Below are 23,044 nucleotides of genomic sequence, written 5' to 3'. Positions count from 1 at the left end.
CACATATGAGACTGAAGTCATAGCAATAAACAAGTCTGAAGAATCCACCAAGTTCATCCAAACACAGGTTGATTGTTTTTATTCTTAAAAGGTGTCGGTTGACTTTGGTACCTGACTTTTTAAGATATGGAAAGGAGCTGTCTGGTATTGAACAAGCTTCAGTTTGTACTCAAATGTTTTGAGTAGATTAGATAAAATCAGAGCAGATTTTACCTATTCTACTCAGTTTTCTGTAATAAGTGGTGTCGACCAGCAAAAAATATATATATTAAAATTTGTCTTAATCTGTCATCTGTCATCTTTCATAAAACCCAACTAACCCAAATGTGGATTAAAATCATAATAAACTGAAATGTGTAAAGAATTATAAAAATAATACAAATTTTAGAATAAAAGGAAATTAAATACCATTTTATGATTATATGTAATTGTTGAAAAGAGTTCGTTATACAGTAAAACAAACTGATATGCAAAATTAAGAGTATATGTAATAACTAGATACTTGCAAATAAGAAATGAAAGTAGAATGGACTAAGGTTACTACGAATCTAAGAAATCACAAAGTCTCTACATTATTGTTTTTACTTCTCCTGCTTGTTTTATAAATTGTGGGTTTCTCTGACAGCTGTGTGTTTGGCGCCACCCTTTGACTTGGAGATTTATTGTTGCCGTTTGCTAACATAATAGCCGCAGTCAGCAAATCTGTGCTAAATGCTGGAGAGTGTTGGTGCCTAGACCGTAGGAGGCAAAAACAGATGTTTTTGTTTATTCGTATTTCAAGTTTGATGGTGGAACAAAAAGCAGGATTATAGAGTTGCTCTTACAGGAGCAAATCTATAATATAGTAAGTTATGTTTACAAACACACCAGCCGTGACATTTCACATGCTGCTAATGTTGAGGTCCTTCCAAATGCCACTGCTGGAGTGTTTCATCAGCTGTAAAACACTCCTTATCCGACACAGATGTCATCCTGAATCTTCAATCTGAGAAGGGTATTATGAGCCTGAAATGTTTCACAAATTAAAACGATTACAAGCAATGTTAGGAAAATAGAATTCACTTTTCTTACTGGCTGCCTAGTACGACCTGGTTGAAAATAATCCACATTCTACATCTGATTGGCTGATCAGGCTCTCACAACGAATTCCATCAGCAGAAGCTGCTGGCATTCGAGGCAGCTAAGAAAATGAAATTTTATCACAAACCCATGAAGAAGAAGTGCAGCCAACATAGAGCCGAGGCCTGATCACTGTCTTGAGATTTGATTGAAATAAATGTTTTTGATTGTATCATGTGCATTGTTACTTTTATCATATTTTATGTGAAGGTTCTCCTTATTTTGTCTTTCCTTCTATGCAGCGATAACTACGCAATCATCCGACAGCCTGCGCCAGATAAACTAGTTGGAGCTGCTGCTGCACCGCCATCCAAGATGGGAAACAGGATGGTAAGAATTAGTCTTTCAGACGCAGTTTGGATAAATTATGTTATGCATATGTTATGAAAGTGCTTGAAAGTGACTGTTTATGATGGTTTAATATAGCTTCTTACAACCACAAGAATAAACACTTAAATGAGCATTTTCACTTCACAGCAGACTTCAATCCCAAGGGTTTTTCATGTCAGAGTCCTCTCAAGGAAGAAAAATAGCACTATTAATACACATGCATGCATACACACACACACACACACACACACAATGCTTTCAACTATAAACCTTTGACCACATGCAACAAGTGATTTCTGCTCTTCTGTCAATGTATTTACTTCTATCACTAACAGGTGCTTTAAAAACACATTTTTAAAGCTTCATATGTTGTTCCACTGGCCATTAAATGTCACCTGTTTCTGGAAACTATTCTTGTAACTACAGATTGTAAATTCCTGCATAGACAAATGACCAATAGGGTTGTGTTTGGTTGGTGGAGAATCCCACTTAAGCAGAAGGATACTGCAGTAGTCACGCTGACTGAAATAGGCATCGTAAACATCGCAGCCCTTAAGAAAAAGGATGAGACCAAGAGGAAACCAGATTCTGTCACCTCGCAATCTCAAAACCTTTAACCCTATTTGAGCTTAAGTCGTGAAGTGACAAGTGACATCTCTCTCTCTCCCCCTCTGCGTGATTGCACCGGTCCCCATAAAAAGCAGCCGATGGTAACTCAACTTTGGTCAGAGACCGAGGTGGGCAGTGGCGTTGCCGTCCAGCTCAGCAGTGCCTAGACGTGACCCCAGCAGACTGCCAGTCTCCTTACTGCTTCGTTGCTCATGACTCCACCGCCACCTCCTACCATGACCTCTGACCCCGGCCCAGGAGAAAGGCGCCACCAATATGATGTAATTTCTCCTCGACATGGGCCGCTGGTCTCAGCCGAAATGTGACCCTGGGAAAATAAATATGTGTGTTTGCTTGGTGGAACAGAACGAAGCTTAAATAAGAGAAATGTCTAGCTTACATGTCCAGTGACATACATAGTGACATAAATAATCAGTTTCAGTTTGGTAAAGTGCATCACAGTTACATACTGCTATTGCTATTTTGCGACAGCTGATATTATTAAGAGATTTGATCAAAGAGAAACTTTTTTTTTTTTGAAGCAATTTTTTAGATATTTGATGGATGCGTTGACTTGATAAATACTGATGGCACTTTAATGACCTACCCCTGTGGGAAAAAAGGAAGCCTTTAAAGGGATACCGATGTGCAGCTTGCACTCTTTGAACTGACTAAACTTTCTCCAGCCTTTTCCAATCTGCGCTCAAAGCATTCGCTACTCGCTGTCCTGCCCACCTGTCAAGTTGCATCAGCCCTCAAGGAGCCGGAGAAGAACCATGCACCGTGACTTGCCTTTATTTCCACAGCCTCTAAACTGTTTCTCACAGTCATATTCACACCTCTCTGAGATCTAAAGAGACCACAGAGAGGTCTCAGACGGGCAGGGTTCGTGTTAGACCGCCGCAGCTTATTGTCAAAAGAAGACTCTGGTGTGTCTAACGTTTCTATACGCTCCAGGAGATGACTTTCCATCCATGTATCCATCCATCTGCCTGTCCGTTTATCCCGTGCATGCATCTGTCCGTCTATCCATCTACCTGCCATAAATCCAATGTAACCTTTTCTTTCTATACTCTAAGAACAGACTGAGTGAGTTTGGCAACCTTGGAAAACGGAGTCTGGAAAAGTGTGGGATTTTTGCATGAAAATGTGTTGAAATCACATGCATCCCCAGGACCAAGTTCTGTTGAAGGCATCTCTGTGTGGCAAGACAGTTCACCTTTCTGCAAAAGCTTCTCTTTAAATATCACAAGCTACAACTCTCTGAGAAAGAACAAAAAAAATACGGTGAGGTTTGGGATCTTTACAAATTCAGATTGCCTTTTTCTTAGTGATTCAGATTCGTGTTGGCAGGGAAATGACGCACCCCAGACTCAGCCTTACCACTGTTTCAACACACCATCTATCCCAGCATAGTGTGTATGCGTGTGAGCGTGTGTGTGTGTGTGTGTGTGCGTGTGTGTGTGTGTGTCTTTGACCGTCTCTCTGGTGCTTCACTTTCCTTTAGTTCACACCCACACAGTTTCCCTTTTGACTTGAGGTCTAGCCATTCTCCTGACCTCATCATTGTTACAGTCAAGCGTAAAAGGATCCAATCAGCCATGATCTTCAGATTAAACCTCACATTATTGTAATTGAGAATAATGGTTCCCATATCAGTTTCAGTCCAGCTCTGAATTGTATTTATACATATGTGGAAAGAGAAGGACCCGGGGCTCAGAAGTTCAGAGCACACAGGTTGGGTTGATTTCACGTTAGCCTTTTTCCTTTACTTTTTTTTTTTTTTACTGATTCTCCCACCAGAGCTGTTTATCTCTGCAGATCCTCCACAACTCCTGCTCCACTTATTAATGCTGTCCTTGCACAGTCTGTGTCAGTTTAATAGGCCTTCCATTTTAAGATTATGGATTAAACAGTGCTCTGTAAGAACTTCAATGCTTGAGACATTGTTTTATAATCCAACTCCACACAACTTTCTCCCTGACCTTTCTGCTGTGATCTTTGGTCTTCATGAAACCGCCTGTTTCCTAACGTTCTCCATCCAAGCTCTGAGGCCTTCACTGAATAGCTGTAAACGTACTGAGAATAAATTACACACAGGTGGACTATTTTCACTCATTAGGTGACTTCTGAAGGCATATGGTGTAGCTTGATTATATTTAGGGCTGTACAAGTAAAGAGAAGTGAATAAGAATGCATGGCGCAAATTTCAATTTTCCATGCTGAAATATTTTTGGAAGCTAGTTGTCCCGTCGCTTCCAGTTCACGATTTTGCAGTTTTTCTGCGGCTTTAAAAATGTAAAACTCTGTGTTAATTGATTTGCTAAAGGAAATTATGTATCTAAAAATAAAATAAAACATATTATGTGGGCAAAAAGTTCTGTAAACCACATATGTGCTACCTCAATCAAAATTGCTGACATTTGACATGCAAAAAAAATCTTTCAGATTACATAAACAATACCTTACCAGGTACTTCTCTCACTTCAGGATGACACAGGGACACCTATAAGACCAATTTTAACTGAGGTTGCACATATGTGCTTTACAGGATTTTTTGCCCACACAAAAAAATTTTTTTTTTCTTTTTTTTTTCAGATACATAATGTCGTTTTGCAAATTAATTAACACAAAGCTTTAGCCTGTTATAGCAGCCGGAGAGAAACTTGACGTGTGAGTCAAACATAAACCGGAGATGCGCTTTTATTTTGAAAAGAGAGCGCCATAACTTGTGCTGTTGCGCACATTAAAATCGAGTGCAGGCTGGCTTTACTGCCATTTCCGAAGAGGCGGCTAGCTTTATCCCATTGATAGACGGAGTCTCCGATGGTGGCTGTCGGCTTCTAAACACTTCTGATAATGCTGACATTACTGTAGGAGCGCTAACGATGCCATTTAAAATATTAGTTGCCTCTGTGAGTCGCTGCCGCTCAGCTATTTTTCTGTTCCTGAAAACCCGCCTACTCCTGCCTGGGGTCCAATCAGAAACTGAAATTTTAAGTTAACTTCCGTTGCAATCAAACTCTGTAAGAGAGTTTGATAGTACGAGTAAGAGAGTTTGATAGTGAATGTAAGAGAGTTTGTACGTTTTGGCCCATGGGGCCTCTGATGCATTACGGAAACAGCATGTCTGCAGCACAAAACAGATCACTGGAAAGCCCACCCAAAGCTGGAAGCCTTTACCCTCGTCATTACCGAAAAACAGTGCTCCTTGCAGCTGCTTATTTCTAGGGGGGAGAAAAAGCTCCCAGGCATGTGTAGTGCCGTTTTGACAGCATAGTTAGAAAGTACTGATGAAAGCGGAGAGGCTCAAAACACTCTGCCGCTCAAATTAGCTGTGAACCAATCCGTGCCATCACGGCCCCCCTGCAGATTCTGTTGCAGCGCACCATAAATGTTCCTATGTGAAGCCTCTTCATGGCTCCAGCAAGCCTCTACACAGGGCAGAGGAGAGCATCTTTTTCTTGCTGCCACGACTCACTGCTGGGTTTTCCATCACATCAAATACGCCTCGTGATTTGATGCCAGAACAAACTACATTCATGCTTTTTTTATCCTTACACGAAAATTCTCATGTTTTACTCATCAGCTAATTAGTGTCTGCAATATTTTAGTCTCCAGTCACAGTCCTAGTCAAACAATTTGGCAGAGATAGAGCCAATCTATGCTGATGGAAGGGAGAGCTCCATGCTCTCTTCACCTTCGCTAATCTGGTCTCGTGTACACCACTCACACTGATACCCCTCCTGCAGATTCAGCTGCTGAGCGTGTTTGTCTAGTGAGGTGGAGAGACATACATAACCATAAAGCTGTCTCCATACAGACACATTTTTAGCGCTTCCTTCTCCTCATATTGTCCTCTCCCTCTTTTTTCTTCGCTCGCTCTTTTAGAATCCGTCCATATACACTAAATTTTTATAGTAGACTATAAAGCCCAACCTCCTTCTCCTTTGGAGCTACTTTACTGCAGCCAGAGTTATGACCGACACACAAAGTAAGATTCTGCTCAAGTTCTCCAGATGTCCCCAGCCGTCTGGACTCAAAAGCAAAACAACAGGATAAAGACGAAAAGAGCTTCCCTTTCTCCTTCTTACCTGAGAGAAGTTTAGCCCGTTAAGGGGGTGACACTGCTCCTCAACCCGCTCCACTGCCCCCGTCTTCTTCCTCATTCGTTCTGCCTCTTGAGCCAAGAACAAGTCCAACACCGGAGTCCCTCTGGACCGGACGTCCCACTCCGTCAACGAGTTTACCATCAGCATCACCCACACAGGCCTCTTCCTCTCCCAGTTCCCTGCGATGGCGTTGAACAGATAGTCGGCGTACAGGCCACGGCCTCTCTGGTCCGCAGTCATCCAATAAGGCATCATGTGTTTGACGTAGTCCAGGTGGCGTTTGAGGCGACGGTACAGGTCTCGGGGCAAAAGGGTCTGCAGGTTTTCTCCGTGGGGGAGCAGCTGGCAGCTCGTGAGCTTGGAGATGGTCAGAGGATCTGTGAGGTCCAGCTCAAAGAACACGTTACTGCTGCTTCGGAAGGCTTGCTTGGAGCTGTTGGGGATGAAGTCCCAGACTCGGGTGTAGGGAACGTGTATGGTACCAAACAAGTAAGAGGGTGGCTGAGGAGGTGTGCGGTTTATCCTCCACAGGAAAGAATTCAGCTCGCTTTGCTGTGGAAAAGGGAGAGGAAAACCAAAAGTATCACTTTAGAGAGCAGTTAAGCTTACACTAAAACTAGAGCTGAAGAAAATTTTCTCTCAGCTTAAAGAGAAAAAAAAAGAAAAAAGAAACTAAAATGAAAACGGGTTTTTGTTCAGTAACAGAGAATTGTGGATTTGAAGGAGTTTATAGCGAGGCCTCCGGGGTTGTAAACAGACCCTTGTGTATTGTTGAGGCGCATACTTCTGTTGCCAAAGCCTCTTTTCACCCTGTGTAGCATTTTCGAGGCAACAGTGCAAAAATAATGCGGCGTTGAAGCTTACAAAAACAAAAAGCTGAAAGAAACCTGCTCTCCATTCTGACCTCACTGTGATACCTTTGTTTGTGATGTTTTTGTGATGCACTCGCCACAAGACAGGAGATGCGATGCTGACAGTCCTAAACACAGCATTGTGTTTTTCTGTGGTTTCCATAACAGGAAGCATTTGTCTGTTATGCTTATATTCATAAAAAACAATGTCACAAAGGAAATTAAATAATCACAGTCATTTTAAATAAACATCAGACCGTGTTGCATTTGAAATATGTTTCTTGTTAAGAGCTCAGCGAATGTGCCGTGCATGCGCTACGGCTTTGATGTTGGCATTATTTGAATATGAAAAAAGAATTTGCTTCTCTAAACAATATGAAGCTGCTGGCCACCAACGCACAGTGTAATCAGGCGACGGAGGGGATGAAACCCATTACAGTAAAATAAAGTTATTCTTAGAAAATGTTTACCTCTACAATTAAATCAAGAAGATTTCCCTCATCTGTGCTCCAGCCATGCTGCATACTGCCAAGTTTGCCTTTAAAATTTCAAATAGCAGCCAAAATGAGCAAAGACTTCTTGCGGGATGTTCTCTTTAATTAATTGCAATGAGCAGCCAGTATTTTTCCTGGCAGTCTGCTGCAAGGGCAAACTAAACAGAGCTGCTATGGTCTGGATGATTTCATTACAGCGGTTTGAAGTCTTTGCAGATAAGCTGGGATACTTAAGAAGAGTAGATTTTGAGTTTTATTTCGTTTTTTAATATTTTCCTTGTCAGGGTTGGATTTGCAAATTCTCCCTTCGTCGTATTTCTGAGAAATGGGGATAGAGTATTTTTGTTCTGAGCGCCAGTGCCAGCCCAAGCAGTTTGAGGACCTAAGCAGAAATCGCTTTGGGGCCAAGCTCCATTTGAGTCGACCATCCACCACAACACCACTGACCTCCCTCTATACTGTCCAGTATATTGTTCAGCGAAATCAGTGGCTTTCACCGAATTCCATCTTTGGGGTATTAGGGGTATAAGCATACTGAATATAGATTTTCAGATATTTATTTACGGGGCAGGGGGGGAGTATCTTTTTTAGTTCCCTGATTCCTGGCACACTGGTAACACTGATGCACACACTCCACCCCAGTAGATGGTCCGAATGCATCTAAAGCACGTCTGCCAACCGAACGGATTACGCATTGAGTACTTCAAGACTACAGTTTTACTTTAATGCAAAACATGCCGTGTGAGCGCTGACACCAGGTCTGACTTTAGCTACGACAGGCAGCAACAAAACAGATGACGGGATTCAGAGCCAAAATAAGTAAGTCTACATCTGACAAAACTGTTCATGTATGTGTACAGTCATGATTGATTCAGTCGTGATTGAAATTTTGTTCTCAATGATTGCTGATGGTAATGCATACTGTTATTTCATAAAGGTGATATTTGAAGTGCCAATTCATTTAGAAAAAATTTATTAATTTGGAGTAATTACTTGCAAAACCTCTAATTAATTGAACAAAAAAAATGTGTAGTGCAGTGCCTTACACAGACTGATGTTCATAAGCTTCTATTTCAATTATTTATGATGACGATGCTTAATTTCTCATAAGACTGGACTACTACAAATGACCAATAAAACACATTTTTAACATAGAAATGTGGGTTTAATGAAGTGCATGTTTATTACATGCTACAGGGTTGCTATTTTCAAAAGATATTTTTAATATGACAAATGACCCTCATCGAATGCATCTTCTTTATGATATATAATTTACTGACTGTGTATATCTCCAAGTTTGATTTCATATCCAATCTCACTCCTGTTCCATCTTGATCTTTTCACATATAGTTGACATGTGCATACAATGTTTTCTTGACTCAGACACAAGCAGCATAAATTATTAAATAATCTTTAAATTATGACTCGGTTAACACAAATTTGTGTGCGTTTGTCAACATGCCCAGTGTGTTGCATTTTTTTCCCCAAGGTCCCGACACAAATGGAGCGGTGGCAAATATTGGAAATCCTCAACAATTGAAAAACAAACATGTTTCCAAATATAATAATATAATCATTTAGTTCAATCTTCCATGTGAAGTAAATGTGTTGCGGAACATATTTAAGAAACTTTAACAGTGCCAGACAAAAATGTAATGTAGTTTTTAATTGTGGTAAAAGTGATAAATATTGTCAAGAAAAGATAAAGAAAAGGCAGACCTTTTAGATAAAATACAAAAAAAGAGGACATTTTGTAACTTTTCTTGCTAAAAAGAAAAGTTCAATAAACAGTTTAGTTTTAAAAGATCATCATTTCCTGATTTGTATTACTTATGTTTGCTGTAAAGGGCTAAGATGACTTTTAGACACGGAAAGTGTGGTCGTGCTTGACTTATAACCGACAAGAGGAGAGATCCCCTCTGCTGAGGCAGTGCTGACTTTTTCTGGAGAGCCTTGACGCGCGGTGCTCCTTTTTTATGAGGGTAATTACTCCTAATGCAAAACAGAGACCACTGTACTGACGCGTACAAATCACACGACGCGCAGGGGCACGAAGTCTTTACATTGAACTCTAAAAAACAAAACCATTTTTTGAGACATAACGATATAATGACATAATGATAATAACCTCGCTGCAAATACTTGGGAGAGCGATTTTCAAGTGCCATACACCTGTTTCTGAGGTGATGCATTTTTTTTTTCTTTTCTTCCTGTCAGCAGCAAAAAAAAAACAAAAAAAAAAGCGTGTGGGATGTATGATTAGTGTTCCTCTGCGCACATAGGAAAATCTTTGATTTGCCCTATAATAACCTTTATTTGTTTAATAAGCCGCACACTGTGTTTAAATATGACCATTTCTGAAAGGTCAATGAAACTTTTCCAAATGAAGTTAAGTCAACCGTGGGTGTTCTCTACTTTGTCACATAAACAGCCGTAAAGTTGGCAAGCGCGTAGTTTCCTTTGGCAAACCCGCTCATTGGGAAGGCCGAGATCTGTACAATCCTATAAAGAATCTCTTTATATTTTTACATGTGTATAATAATAATAATAATAATAATAATAATAATGGTTACTAATATTAATATTTTTTATTAATAAGAATATATTAATTATAAATTATATATTTGGTTCAAAGCTGCAAATCTTTTCAAGTATTAAGGCATCAATACAATACATTTTTGAATAATTACTTTTTGTGCCGTTCAGCTATGTTTTATTATTCGAACTTGATTCTAGTTTTTCCAACATTCTCCAAACTGTTACAAATGCAAACATAAAACAGAAAAATTGTCTGCTATTTTTGCTAGTAGGGCTGCAAAACACACATGTCTGTGTGTGTTTTGCCATGGACTTGTTTTCTCAGAAGCAAATTATGTAACGAGTCTAATAAAAGGACGCTTCTGCGTAATAAAGTTTCCCCCAATAAAACTCACCGACTTCGGTGGGTCGCACTGCCTCGGTCTGCCCGTACGCCCTGCGCCCCAGGGTGCCACAGTTTGCAGCAGACCGCCCAGGAGGATCCAGCTGAACACCGGCGAGTAAAACATCTCCACGAGGTGACAGGACACTTGTAGCACAGAACTTTTTTTTTTTAACTCTCTCTCTCTCTCTCTCTGTCAGACTGCGTCCTCTCCTCTTACTCTCTGTGCTTTGAATTAAGAGTAAAAAAAAAAAAAAAAAAGAAGCGCTACCGGTGGCCTCTGGGCTCACATGTGCAGCTCGGCTGGAGCACCATCCCGCCTCTTCACGCACTCTGCCTCTGAGTTTGTTTTGTTTCTGTCTGCAGTTTTTCTCTTGTCTCTTCGCACGGTGCGCTCCGGGGGCACGAGCTGAAAAAGTCTTAGGGAAAAGTTTGCGCTGCGCGAGTTTGGACGGGGGCGAGAGAGAGAGAGAAAGAGAGAGAGAGAGAGAGAGGTGGAACGACGTGAGTACACCCCTCACCCCTCCACAACATTAAACACAAAGTATGCATACACCACCACAGCCCCTTTAGAGAGGAGTGAGCAGCAGGTCCAGATCGGAGAAGGACATGCGTGAGTGAGAGAAGACCCTAAAGATAGACGCAGAGAGAACGCGGCGAGGTTTAAATCGCCTTATATTCTTGAATTTACCTCAATATTATGTCTAGCACAGCCGGATCTGTCCTGCGTGCTAATCAGTATTAACGAGTCCCTCCAAATAATTACTTAAAATATACAAATCTTACAGAGTTGGTGATTGTGTATATATTTTCTTGCCGCAGGCAGGGCAGGTTGGTAAAACCGAATGGTGCAGCTGCTTGCCTTAGGGCTCAGGAGACATTAACATGTTCACAGACCCTGCTCACACTACATTTGTGTACACACACACAGAGAGAGAGAGAGAGACATATGAAAAAAATCATAATCTGAAAGTTTTGATAACAGAACCATAACCTTGAGCTAATTTCGCAGTTTCTGCCGCCTGAGCTTGTCTTTTTTTTTTTTTTTTTTTTGGGGGGGGGGGGGGGGAGGGGGGAGGACTTGTTGGCACATCAAACTTGACCACTTTTAAGTAAAATGACAGGGGAAAAAAAATGCTAAATGTGAATAACATGTGCCCTTACTTCAATATCTCTAAGTAGAAATGTCAACTGCCTTCAGAAGTCACTTAGAAAAGACCAAGCATTGATTATTTTACAGAAGGTTAGTGTTGCTGTGGTGGAGGTTGAGCTAGAGGTGAGCCCCAAATTGAATTTTTCTTCAGGCTTTACATAAGCTTGGGCCAACTAAAGCTACTACTCTTTTAGTCGTTCATTTCCTGACACCCCTAAGACACTGATTGTTTTTTTTTTCTTTTTTAGTAACAGGAGCATCAAGGCATGGGACAGCATTGGTATACCAAGAGTTAAAATAGCCCCCCAAACCTCACTACCACCTGTTGCTGCACACTGCTTATCAGCTTGCTAAAAATAACAGCATGTCTTTGCTTACAAGAAAGATCATTTTGACTGAAAATATTTAGAGTCCAGTAAGAACTTGGATAGTGGTGGTGAGTGTAGTGGTGGTGAGTGGGAGGGGGGATGAAGAGCACCAACCGTCAGTACATTGTTATAAAACTGCAGTTGACAAGATACAGCAGCATGACTGTAAAGCACCGGGCTGCAGGCTGGCTGCCTCAGCAGATTGGCAGTTAATATCAGCTTAATGTGCTTTTGAAGTTTGCCAAAATGAAAATAAATTGATGGTAAGGTAGCACTTATTACTGATTCAATCATATTTTTAGCATCCATGAGAATAAATGTTGCTTTTTTTTTTGTTTTAACTACAAGCACTAGATTATATCTAGTGCTGTTATAGTATAACATATTATATCATATATATGTTGGCATTTTTTACTAATAATTAGTGGTGGACCTCAATTAAAATTTTTAATAATTAAACACCATTAATGGCATTTTAAATATAAAACCAAGTATTGACAAAATCAGCAACATTTTGGATTCAAATATTTTGCTGCTAAATTATTAAATAAATAGACATATGAGCTCAACAACAAAAACATTTATTGGTTTTAGTGTTATTTACGTCATTCAATCATCAGTTTGGCGCAAAGTGATATTACACATTCAGCTTTCAAACCCTGATCATTCATGTAATTTCTGTGAAAAAGTACATTTTTTAGAAATGTGGAGTTTGGACGCCGACATCATGTATGGCAGCTGCAACATATTTGGCATTGAGATGATAACGTTAGGCTTGAATAGCTCCAGTGATTGGTCATCTCCTTTTTGTACAACTTGCACACAACAATAGCGTTTTCCATTGTCCAATCAGATCAAACTAACTTCCACTACCATACTTGGTTAAACAGGTGTAAACAGTGGATGGATGGTCAGACAGACGGACGGACTGACGGTTAATAGGCCCATGGCTTCTATTTCCTGTCTGAACGCGAGAACCTGCAGGGCAGCTGAGATGTTTGTTTGTTTTACATTATTTCCAGCACCTTCATTTCAAAGACGTAAATACACAATGTTTCAAATGCGACAACGTGCATCCTCCCTGAATTCTTGCTCGACAAAACCTTTGTGCGGGGGTCTTGTTGGGGCAAAGAGCCTTGAGCCCTACGGGCGTGATTAATGAACGCAAATAAATAAGTACGATTAAAGAGAACAGTGAGAATTGTTTCATTTATGTTACCTGCAGTCTTCTTTTAAAGATTCATCAGTCATGATGTGGAACAGGCGGATCTGGAATCACAGCCAGTGTTGAGAGAAAGTGACCCCCCCTCTCCCCCCCTCGGGCCACGATGTCAACGCTCCACTACTCAGCTGTGACCTCAGTTATTGTTCAAGTGGCAGACTGTGTGACAGAGTCAAGTAGTGGAAATTTATCATGGGGACCCCCTCAAACAAGTGGCACCAGCCAACCCCCCCACTCCCCCCGACCCCATCAGCCAAGCTGGTGGTAGAAAGACCCCAGACAAGCGTTTCTTTGTCCTCGGCCGTGTTCTCCCCGTCCTCTCCACTCCTCTTCTCACCACTCAGCATTCACTTTGGCTGTGGGGCTGTTCTGCTCGCAGCTGACTGTCCTTCTGCACCTTTATTGTGTTTTCCATTTCACGAGTGCCGAGTAACTGTGTTCTATTTGAATTTTAAGCACGTTTCATATTGCAAAAAAATTTGACTTGGATAGCTTCTTCTGGCTCCCATTCATCAGTCTCCGAGACTCAAAGAAGTAGACAAGTCTTCTTTCTCCTTTCCATAATGTTTCCTCAAATGATTTCTCGTGCTTGCTGCAGATAAAAAGCAGTAGGACAATAAAAGCATGATGATGTAACCTAATTACTATAAACTTACTGTGCTGTTTTCCCCATTTTGTGGCTTTTGCTCCAACAGGTGTGGGATTTCATTTAGCTGCTTCAACTGCTCTAACCCAGCCACCTGCGAACTCCGGTGCCTTACTTTAACCACACCTTGCAGAGGGCTTTCTCTTTGAAGGAGCTTTTCGCATTCTTGGCCTGTTAGAAGAGGGCTTATGAGTGCCCCGGCTGCGGGAGATTCCTGGACCCAGGCCAGTGCCTTACTGCATGGTGTGCATATATAGCCGGGGACGAAAGAAGACTTTAGAGTTAATGTTCTGTAAGCAGATTGCAGAAATGCCCTTATCTACAGAGGGCAGGTTTGGGGAAGGCCTTGGAGAAACGGAAAGCCTCCCCTTGCTACTCGTAAAGGTATTTTTTTTGAAATACTGAACAACGCATGTCTGTAGTTGAACCCTGTTAATATGCTTCCCAGCACTTTCTCTGGCTGTTACATTCTGCGTGAGCTGATAAAGAGGAAAGCACACAGTGAGGGAGGAGAATGAGACTTTGTTAATGTCTGCTTTGTCCTTGAGGCTATCTATCTGATGATGTGCAGAAATCTCTTGCATTGCTCTGCATTCTCTCAACATTAGGTATCGTTGTAGAAACGCAACATAAAAATACTGTATATCTTGAAGAATCCAGTGAAATTTGATTGACAAAAAGGACGTAATCAAATTGTTTATTATGAGCACAGGGACCCCTAGTGGCGGAAAAAAAGAAACTTCTGACTTTCATTCTACCTCGATCTTTTTCATTTACAAAAGTACTCAGGGTCCTTCAACCTTTCTTCCATTTTGTGACTTTGCGTTTTATTGGAATTTGCAACAACTGCACAACAAAGTTGTGCATATTTGTAAACAGGGAAAAATAATACAAGTCTGCTGTGAATGTGACACATACCTGCTTACTGTGACGCCTCTAATACATTCCGGAGCAGCCAACAGTGTTCCGGAGTCAATTAGGCTACGTTCACACTGCAGCTTGAATTAATGCGATCTGTGTCTGATCTCTTCATGACAGTCTAAACCATTTTTTTAGAATGCGATCCAGGCTACTTAGTGATAGCCTGTCTGATCGTATCTGACCTGGACGTCATTGATGCTCGACAAACGTCACTATTCTGCGCCCTGATACGCGCAAGCGGGAAGAAAAGCAACAACCATGGCGGACCATGATCTGGAGTAAGTTGTTAATGTGCTGACTCCGACCGGACAACAACTTTAGAATCGTAAGATGCTCACCATTAGCATCCACGTCTACTTACGCAAACACTGAGCACTTCTTCTTCTTCTTCTTCTTCTTCTTCTTCTTCTTCTGACGTTATTGCGCCCTCTACTGCGCCTGCGGGACACTTTCAGGTCACTTGCAGTTCACACAGGAGATCACAAGTGGTCGTTCACATTTTGAACTGTCAACGACCATGCCAAAAAATCCATTTTCACCAAAAATTGGATTTAGGTCACTTCAGGGTGCAGTGTCAACGTAGCCTTAGTTAATAGAGTCTATATATAAAACTGGCCTTAGTAAAATTCTGTTCTTTGGAAGCCTTAGAGATTTATTAGAGAACAGCATCAAGGAGAACGGGGAACGCATCAGACAGATCAGGGAAACTGTTGTGAAGAAGTTTTAAACAGGCTAGGTTATGAAAAAGCTTTGGAAGTGAGGCACTATTCAGTACATTATCTGAAAATGGAAGGAGTGGAAACTCTGCAGGAGCAGCAGAGAGCCACAGCTCAGGTGGGAGCATATGAAATCAACACATCAATTAGTTTGAAGTCCACAAATCTGAATTACTACTACACGTCTTGCTGAGCACCTCATCCCTGCAGTGAAACATGGTGGTGGCAGCATCATGCTGTGGAGATGCTTTTCTTCAGCACCGTCAGGGAATTTGGTCAGAATTGATGGGTACTTGGATGCAGCTAAATACAGGGTGATTAAAAAAAAAAAAAAAACCCTGTTAGAAGCTACAAAGGAGTTCAGGCAAATGGCATAGTTTTAGATCAAAGCACATTCATGTTTGAAAATGGCCCAGTCAAAGTCCAAACCTTAATCCCATTGAGAATTTGTGGCGTGATCCCAAAGTTATTGTTCACAGATGCTGATGTTCTACGTCTAACCTGACTGAGCTGGGCTGCTGTGCAAGGAAAACGAGGCAATATCTTTTGTGTGCTGACCTGCAAAGCTGTCCTAGACAAACCCCCAAATCACATGCAGCTGCAGTTGCAACAAAAGGCATTTCAAGAAAGTATTTTCCTTGGAGGGCAGAAAACAAATTTATGCCATACTTTATCGGGAAAATACTTTGAAAACTTCCACTAATTCCCACTTCACGACTACTTTGTTTTAGTCTATGTTTATGGTTACTTAGTGAAAGAACGTTAAAAGCTCAAGGGGTGTGAATACTTTTGCTAGGTGCTGTACGCAAAGAGACACACCCACACACAGACACGCACAGTCTATCCTACCTCCACCCGTCTCTTGCTCAGGCTCCAATATCCTCTGTCGTGCTTTGAAGATGTCAAGGAATAATATTGACTGAGTCTCTAGTGAAATGTTATTGTAGTCTCCCTTTTCTGGATTTCATGGTAAAATAGGAGGCCATACAAAAGGGGTAGGAGGTGAAGGACAACGATATTCGTTGCAAAATATGACACAACTCCAAAAGGGTTCAAAGTTGGGACGACACATAGCTGAGCAGGAAGTGAAACAAGGTTCAGTCGACGTCTGTGTTTTGCATTGTTTGTTTTGTTGTCACTTAGAGACTTTGCAGAGGCTCTGTTTAGGTGTTTCCCGCCAGCAGTCAGACTGATATCTGCCACGGCTTGTCAACACATGCAGATGATGGCTATCTGTCTTCGTCTTCCTGAATGAGCAAGAGCAGGAGGAGGAAGATGAGAGGAGGAGATAAAATGGCAAGGGTCACAGCCAGGGTTGTATGTTTTTTTTTTGTTTTTTTTAAAGTATCTGATCCAGTAAAACCGGGGTGAAAAAATGCGGTTGATTCCATAGATTTTTAAGAGTCAGTTTTTGCATTGATAAAACTCATATTACTCATACTATATGAGGCACTCTACACTGCTAATCCAAAGCAGCATGAGACTGGATGTAGGTTTGTGTATTTGAACGTGACGCCCAAAGGTATGAAAAAGTTTCAAATAGATACTGAGGCAAGTAAAGTAAGTGGAGAGAAGTTACTGGTGAAAGCAGATATTTGCATAAAGTTCGAAAACCTATCAACACCTTTCATTTGTCTCTGACTTTAAATCAGACCAAACTTTTCCTGTTGTGTATAATTAGGGTAAACCTAACCCTAATTTATTTTTTTTTAGATTGTTTTTTTACTTATATCGGACTGAGATGAAATCTTTGCCTCCAAAATTACTGGCTTTTCTGTCTCCAAGCCACTTAGTAATTGACCAAACTTTGTGCTTTGGTTCAATATTTATATGTAGAAGTTCAATTTGTGCATATGCATTCATTTCCTAGCTAATGTCTTTATGTTGTTTCAATATTTGCCCTCTGTTTTGCTCACCCACCTCTGCCAACACAACATGATGTTGTTGTTTCATACTTCACTGTCGGGATGGTTTTCTTTGATTTGGAAGTTTCCACCCTTTTCCTCCAAACGTAACAAGGGGAAATGCTTCAACTTTAGGTCATCACTGCACAGGAAAGTCACAAATACTGAGGTCTTTGTGCGTAAATACATTTCTAATACGCAAACTTATTTTATGTTTCTTTTGGATTAATGGCTTCTTATTTCCCTAAGTGGCCTTTCAGCCAATGTGAGGTGTGTTTTGAATCATGTCTTACTTGTAATTATTTGTAGTGTGACTATATAAAAGGTTATTTATTACATAGAAGACTAGCAGATGATTACTCTTCCCACTCAAAGTTCATGGAAACGAAAAAGCAATATTTAAAGAATTTCCAAACAGTTGAACACCACGGACCTTTATTAGAAAGATGCGAGTGTGTTATACAGAATCTGTTTCATTTATATAGAAACCCCTGGTGACCCAATATCTTACTGAGACTCTGATAAGTCTTAAAAAAAACAAAAAAAACATGCATTGACAAATTTCTATTTTAAGATAAATGAAGCCTGCTTGGTAATTGGAATCAATCCTGTCCCTTTTGATTTTGGTAAAAAATGACTCTTTGGATCATAATGTTTCTTTTCCCGCTCTTTTCATACACAGATACCAACTTCCTTCAGAAAGAGCCATACCTCATCCCCGTGTTTGTTTTGTAGAGCCGCTGATGCTCTCACATCAAAGCCTTAGCTGCCAAAGTCACCCTGTGATGCATTATACTCTCTCCCACTGATCACCGCCATTGTGAGTAATTGCATTATCCAAATCTGCAGGCCCCCTGCTATCTTCTTTTTTTTCCCCTCAACCCCATTTACCTCGTGAAAGCCGAAGCAGGGGAGGCAGAGGAGTGAAAAGGCTCCTCCTGCTGTTAGGCACATCCACCTTTTAGCTATTTGAATGGTAAAAGAAAAGGATGCAGAGAAATAATAATGTTTCCCCTCCTGTCATTTCAGCTGCCATAATGGTGTTTCTGTATAAATCCCAGGGCTGGAAAATAGTTTTTGCCGGTGTAATAATATTATGGATGCCGAGTATCACTAATGTTTGTCTCTGTGATACTGTTGTTTGTCATCATCAATGTCCTGTTTGTAGTTTATTCAGTCAGAGGCTCCCGCAGCCAGACGAGGCCTTTTTGCATTTGCTGGAGAGTATTAACAGCATGTGTTATGATATCATGAAATCAAAGCCTCGGGTCTTTAGTGATGTGCAGGAACCAGACATGAATTCCAGCCTCAGGGATCAGATGAGCTCTTCTGTAAGATGAAGAAAAAAAAAAGAAAAAAGGATTTAGACTCAGTCTCCTTTTGAAGGAGGTTGTGTGCTCTAATGAGGTTCTTTGAAGATTAGCTTATTGTTCCAGGTACTTTAATGTCATATATATAGTAAATGCATGGCATCAAAGTTTGCCTTGGTTAAAAGATACTCTCCTTAAAGTGCGTCAGAGAATGTGAAGTGGATGTTTTAGCAACTGTTGGTCTGTGGTTGCTCTCTCTAGCCTCTGGGAGTTTACACGGTCTAAAGAAAGCTAAGCCCATCTTCTGAAAGTTCAGCTCCTGGCTCAGCGTTCAGACTGATGGGATTTTAACCGTTTGCTCTGCATTCATGTAGAGTTTGCTTAGTGCCCTGTGGTACTCAGTTTCTGGTCATACAGCATTCCCGGTGGTGTCGTTAGACAAAAAAATCATTTCAGAGAGGAGCTTTAGACATAGTGTGTCTTCTTGAGCCAGGTGTTTAAATATCAAACCACGTGAAGTCGTTTGCTTGGTCAAACACGTGTGTTCGATATGCTGATAGACTTGCACAGAAGATAAGTTTTTCTTTTAATAAAAAAAAAAGCTAGTACCACAAAAAGCTAGTACCAACGGGGCACTGGCCTGGACCGGAGGGAGATTCTCAATCTGATAACCTCGAGTAAAAATGCATCTGTTTAATTTGTAATTTCCAAAAGAATAAATGACTAAAAAAGTGTGTAATAGAATCGTATTTAAAGCAGAACAGTAGCAATTGTTTCCATCACTACAAAAAGTTGAATGGCATATTGACTATTACATTCATGTCAACTGCATGACATTTATTTATTTGGATTTTTGAAACAGAGGTTTATAAATTTATAAAATATGTATTGTGAAGAATGTCATCTCATTTTGATGTTAAGGGTCAGGAACAGTCCGTATTTTTGTTCGTACTTCACTTTTGTACTTGGACTATTTTACAACACTAAGGATGTTCAATACGTTCAATTTTTTAACACTAAAGTTTTTAAACACTAAAGTGTTTTTAATATTAAAGTTTGGTTGAGTTTTTCTCTTCTTTGTGTCTCAAACCAGATTCTAATGTTAGTGAGGTTTTTTCTTCTTTTGGATTCCATTGTTAAATCTTCCTGTTTCTTGTTTTATTTAATTTGGGTTCATTCCAGAGTTTATTAGTCGGTTTCCCTGCTTGGGTTCTCCTCCAGCTGTACTGTGTTTCCCTGATTAGACACACCTGGCTCTCATGTCAATTATTCACCTTCCCTGTAGTAAAAAGCCTGTCAGTTTCCTAACCAGATTATTCTGTCCTGCGTTGTCTGTTCCCTCCATGCTCGGCTCCCCGTTCTCCTCTTCCTTTCCTGTTTATTCCTCCGTTCTCTCGAAGCAGTCTAACAAATAGTAACAGTTATCCTTTATAAGGATGGTGCTCCCTTACTTTCCACAACATCACTTAATGTGTCTCTTGTGACTGGAAATGTTTACAACTAAATAGTCTTGGAAAAAAATAAAAATAAGAAAAGAAAAAGGGTATCAGCCTTGTTTTAGTCAGCTGATGGGCAGTGCAGTGCTGCATTATGCTGAGCTTCACACAGGTAAAGAAAATTACACCGGCCCTTTTCCTGGCATATAAATAACGGATGTGAAACTGAGAAAATTTTACAATGGAAAACTTTAATTCTTTTTTTTTTTTTTTACCGTTAGCATTTTTAAGCCTTGATATGGTTCAACACTTATAACCCAGCCAAGTCTCCATTTGCAATAAATAAGCCTGTAACCAATGAGCAAATTCACGACTATTATCAGCCCTGGTTTCTTGTAGCTTATAGTGGTTGAAGAGTATGAATATAATTTTGAGTAATATGACGATTCACGCCGTCTTCTTCTCTCCTGTGAGTCTTTGTCTCTTCCCTCCCCATATTTTCAGAGTTCTGTTTATTTTCATGACAAAGGCGGGGTTCTGTAACACTTGGCTGCTCTGCTCACTCGAACCCCTGGAGACAAGGTCACGTCTCAGGTCTGGATGTGCATTTGTCAGAATCTGTGAGGAGGTGGAAGAGTGGGAACAAAAATAATGCAAAAAAAAAAGAAGTAAAAGTTTTAAAGAAAAGCTTTTAAGGTGAGGAGACACAGAAGTGTAATGTAGAGAGACAAGTCACATAAACACACAGAATCGCATAAACATTAAAACAGGTAGATCTACTACACACACAAGACGCCTTTTCTCCTCTATGGGCATGGCTCCTTCAACAGCTCCTCACCAACACTTGAAGCTGTTCTGGCGCTTGACGGGGAGCAGTTGGACTGTCGACAGGCCCAGGGTCTGCAGAGAAGCAGGCTGCACCGTCATGCGAAACACACTCGCTCACAGACGCTGACATAAACAGAGATCCGTACAGACAGCGCAGTTGAAACATGTCAAGCAAGATGGCTCCTCTGACAAAATGCACACAAACACACGAGGTATGTAAGGTGAATACATTAAACAGCAGCGTTTGTTTGACTGTGAGCTGGAAGACACACAAACATTGTATACAAAGAGCTGAAACACATGAAAACAGTATGACTCCTGTGTCTGAATACAGAAACACACAGACTGATTTATAAACAGAGCTCTGGGGAAAGGTCCAGGAAAATGATTCGCTTCTTCTTCTTCTTCTTCTTGAGCTGATCCTCAACATGTGTCACAGTTTACACTCTAATCTACAGTAAAAAAAAAAATAATAATAATAAAAAAAATCAGACAAAGAAAATACACCAACTTCATCTGTTCTTTCACTTCCAGGTTTGTTTGTAGACTTTCCTGGAGTTCTGTTTGGGATTCTTCTGCTGTGCTCCGGTGTGTGTGTGTGTGTGTGTGTGTCCCTAAATCCACTTAGCTTTCAGTGAGTGAGACAGATGATTAATAAATATCATCCAAAATTCATTCTCAAAATAACCATCTTATTTATTGTATTATTACTGCGTCAAGCAAAGATTAGTCTGGCTCTTTTAGCAATGCAGTCTAGGAGTGTGGCTTAAGTGCTACGCATCAATAACGCAGCGATGACAGCTCCCAGTCTCCAGCCGGCCTCATGTAAGATAAATTACAGCCTGAATCTGACTAAGCTTTGACACTCGCAACCCAGCGGCACGGCCAATAAAACACTTGGAGCGCTATAATCTGCTTCAGCGAGACTCGCACATACAACATTACACGCAAACCTTTGTTTGTGAATGTAGTACCAAATATATTTTCATGGAAACTTATTTTCAGCTTGGCAAAAAGCTACAATTAACTCAGTGAATCTGTTTGAATGTTCTAACTCTAATTCAGAACTGACAAAGTTACTGAAGAGTTGTACTTGTTTTCTTGGACGTTGCAGCATAAAGACAAACTCAAACTGGTTATATTTTTGAAAATTAGTGAACAAACTTCTTACAGAATTTGCAATGTCAAAAATGGATACAGTGAAATCAGCTGTCTTTATTTTCCAACTTAAAGTTTGGTTATTAAACCAAGAACTGCTCTAAAATACCCATTCAATTCAGTATTATCCCCAATACACTCTGAAATCTGCTGCGGAGACAAACAAACACAAACTGCTTTTAGGAAACAAAGCGTCTGGATTGACTTTTCTACCCAACACACACAATGGGATCATTTGCTAAACCAGACATATTACCATTATTTAATGTCATGCTAAGCAATGGAGATGTACTGTTTGCGCATATGAATATTCACTCAGCATGTTGAATGCATGGCGTGGCTAAGGTCACACGGCAGTGTTGGAGTTATCTTCTGATTAGTTCAGACAATAATTATTTGGCCAACAGGGAACAGTCACAGGCTGTACGTAGAACATTGAATTTTTATCCCGAGACGGTCAGATGATAAGACGGTGACATCATTGAAAAATAAATGAACTTAGTTAATTCCCATTCAGGACAGGTGAATGGGAATGAACAATGTAAAATTTAAAGCCAATACACATGTTTTGTGACAGGCTTTGAAGATACAATGTGTACCTTATTTCTTCAGCTTTAGTGTTTTTCATCTATATTTGGTAAGAAAAACAAGGTTTAATTTTGCCAAACCTTGATTTTCTTTCTGATGAAAGATTGATCTAAACTAAAAAAAAAAATTAGTTCATGTGGTTTGCAAAACAAAATGCTAGACGGAAGGTTTTTTTTTTTTTTTTTAAAGTCACTAAAATTACAAGAAAAAATTTGAAACAGAAATAAAAATAGGATGTAATATGTTTAAAAATAAATACAAATCGCCTAGCTTGAGGTAAGATCCACTGTCCATAGTAAAACTCATCTTCTACTATTACAATTTCTCTGGACTTTTTCAAACTAGGAACAGTTATTCTG

General features: G+C 40.3%; 1 protein-coding gene across 1 annotated transcript in view; it reads right to left on the bottom strand.

Annotated features, from left to right (window-relative positions):
• The window catches only part of trabd2b (TraB domain containing 2B), an 84,548-nt gene extending 73,683 nt beyond the window's left edge, over positions 1 to 10,865 (bottom strand). Inside the window, exons 1-2 of the mRNA XM_007558731.2 lie at positions 10,449 to 10,865; positions 6,153 to 6,722 (exon numbers count right to left, since the gene is read on the bottom strand). Coding sequence (XP_007558793.1) covers positions 6,153 to 6,722; positions 10,449 to 10,562 — 684 coding nt within the window. The 5' untranslated portion in view covers positions 10,563 to 10,865. The remainder of the gene's footprint in view (positions 1 to 6,152; positions 6,723 to 10,448) is intronic.
• Positions 10,866 to 23,044: the final 12,179 nt, after the last annotated feature.

The sequence above is a fragment of the Poecilia formosa genome, unplaced genomic scaffold (genome assembly GCF_000485575.1).
Source record: "Poecilia formosa unplaced genomic scaffold, Poecilia_formosa-5.1.2 Scaffold98, whole genome shotgun sequence".
Classification (NCBI taxonomy): domain Eukaryota; kingdom Metazoa; phylum Chordata; class Actinopteri; order Cyprinodontiformes; family Poeciliidae; genus Poecilia; species Poecilia formosa.
Note: the sequence above shows the minus strand (reverse complement) of the source record. Positions and strands in the feature narration are given on the sequence as shown.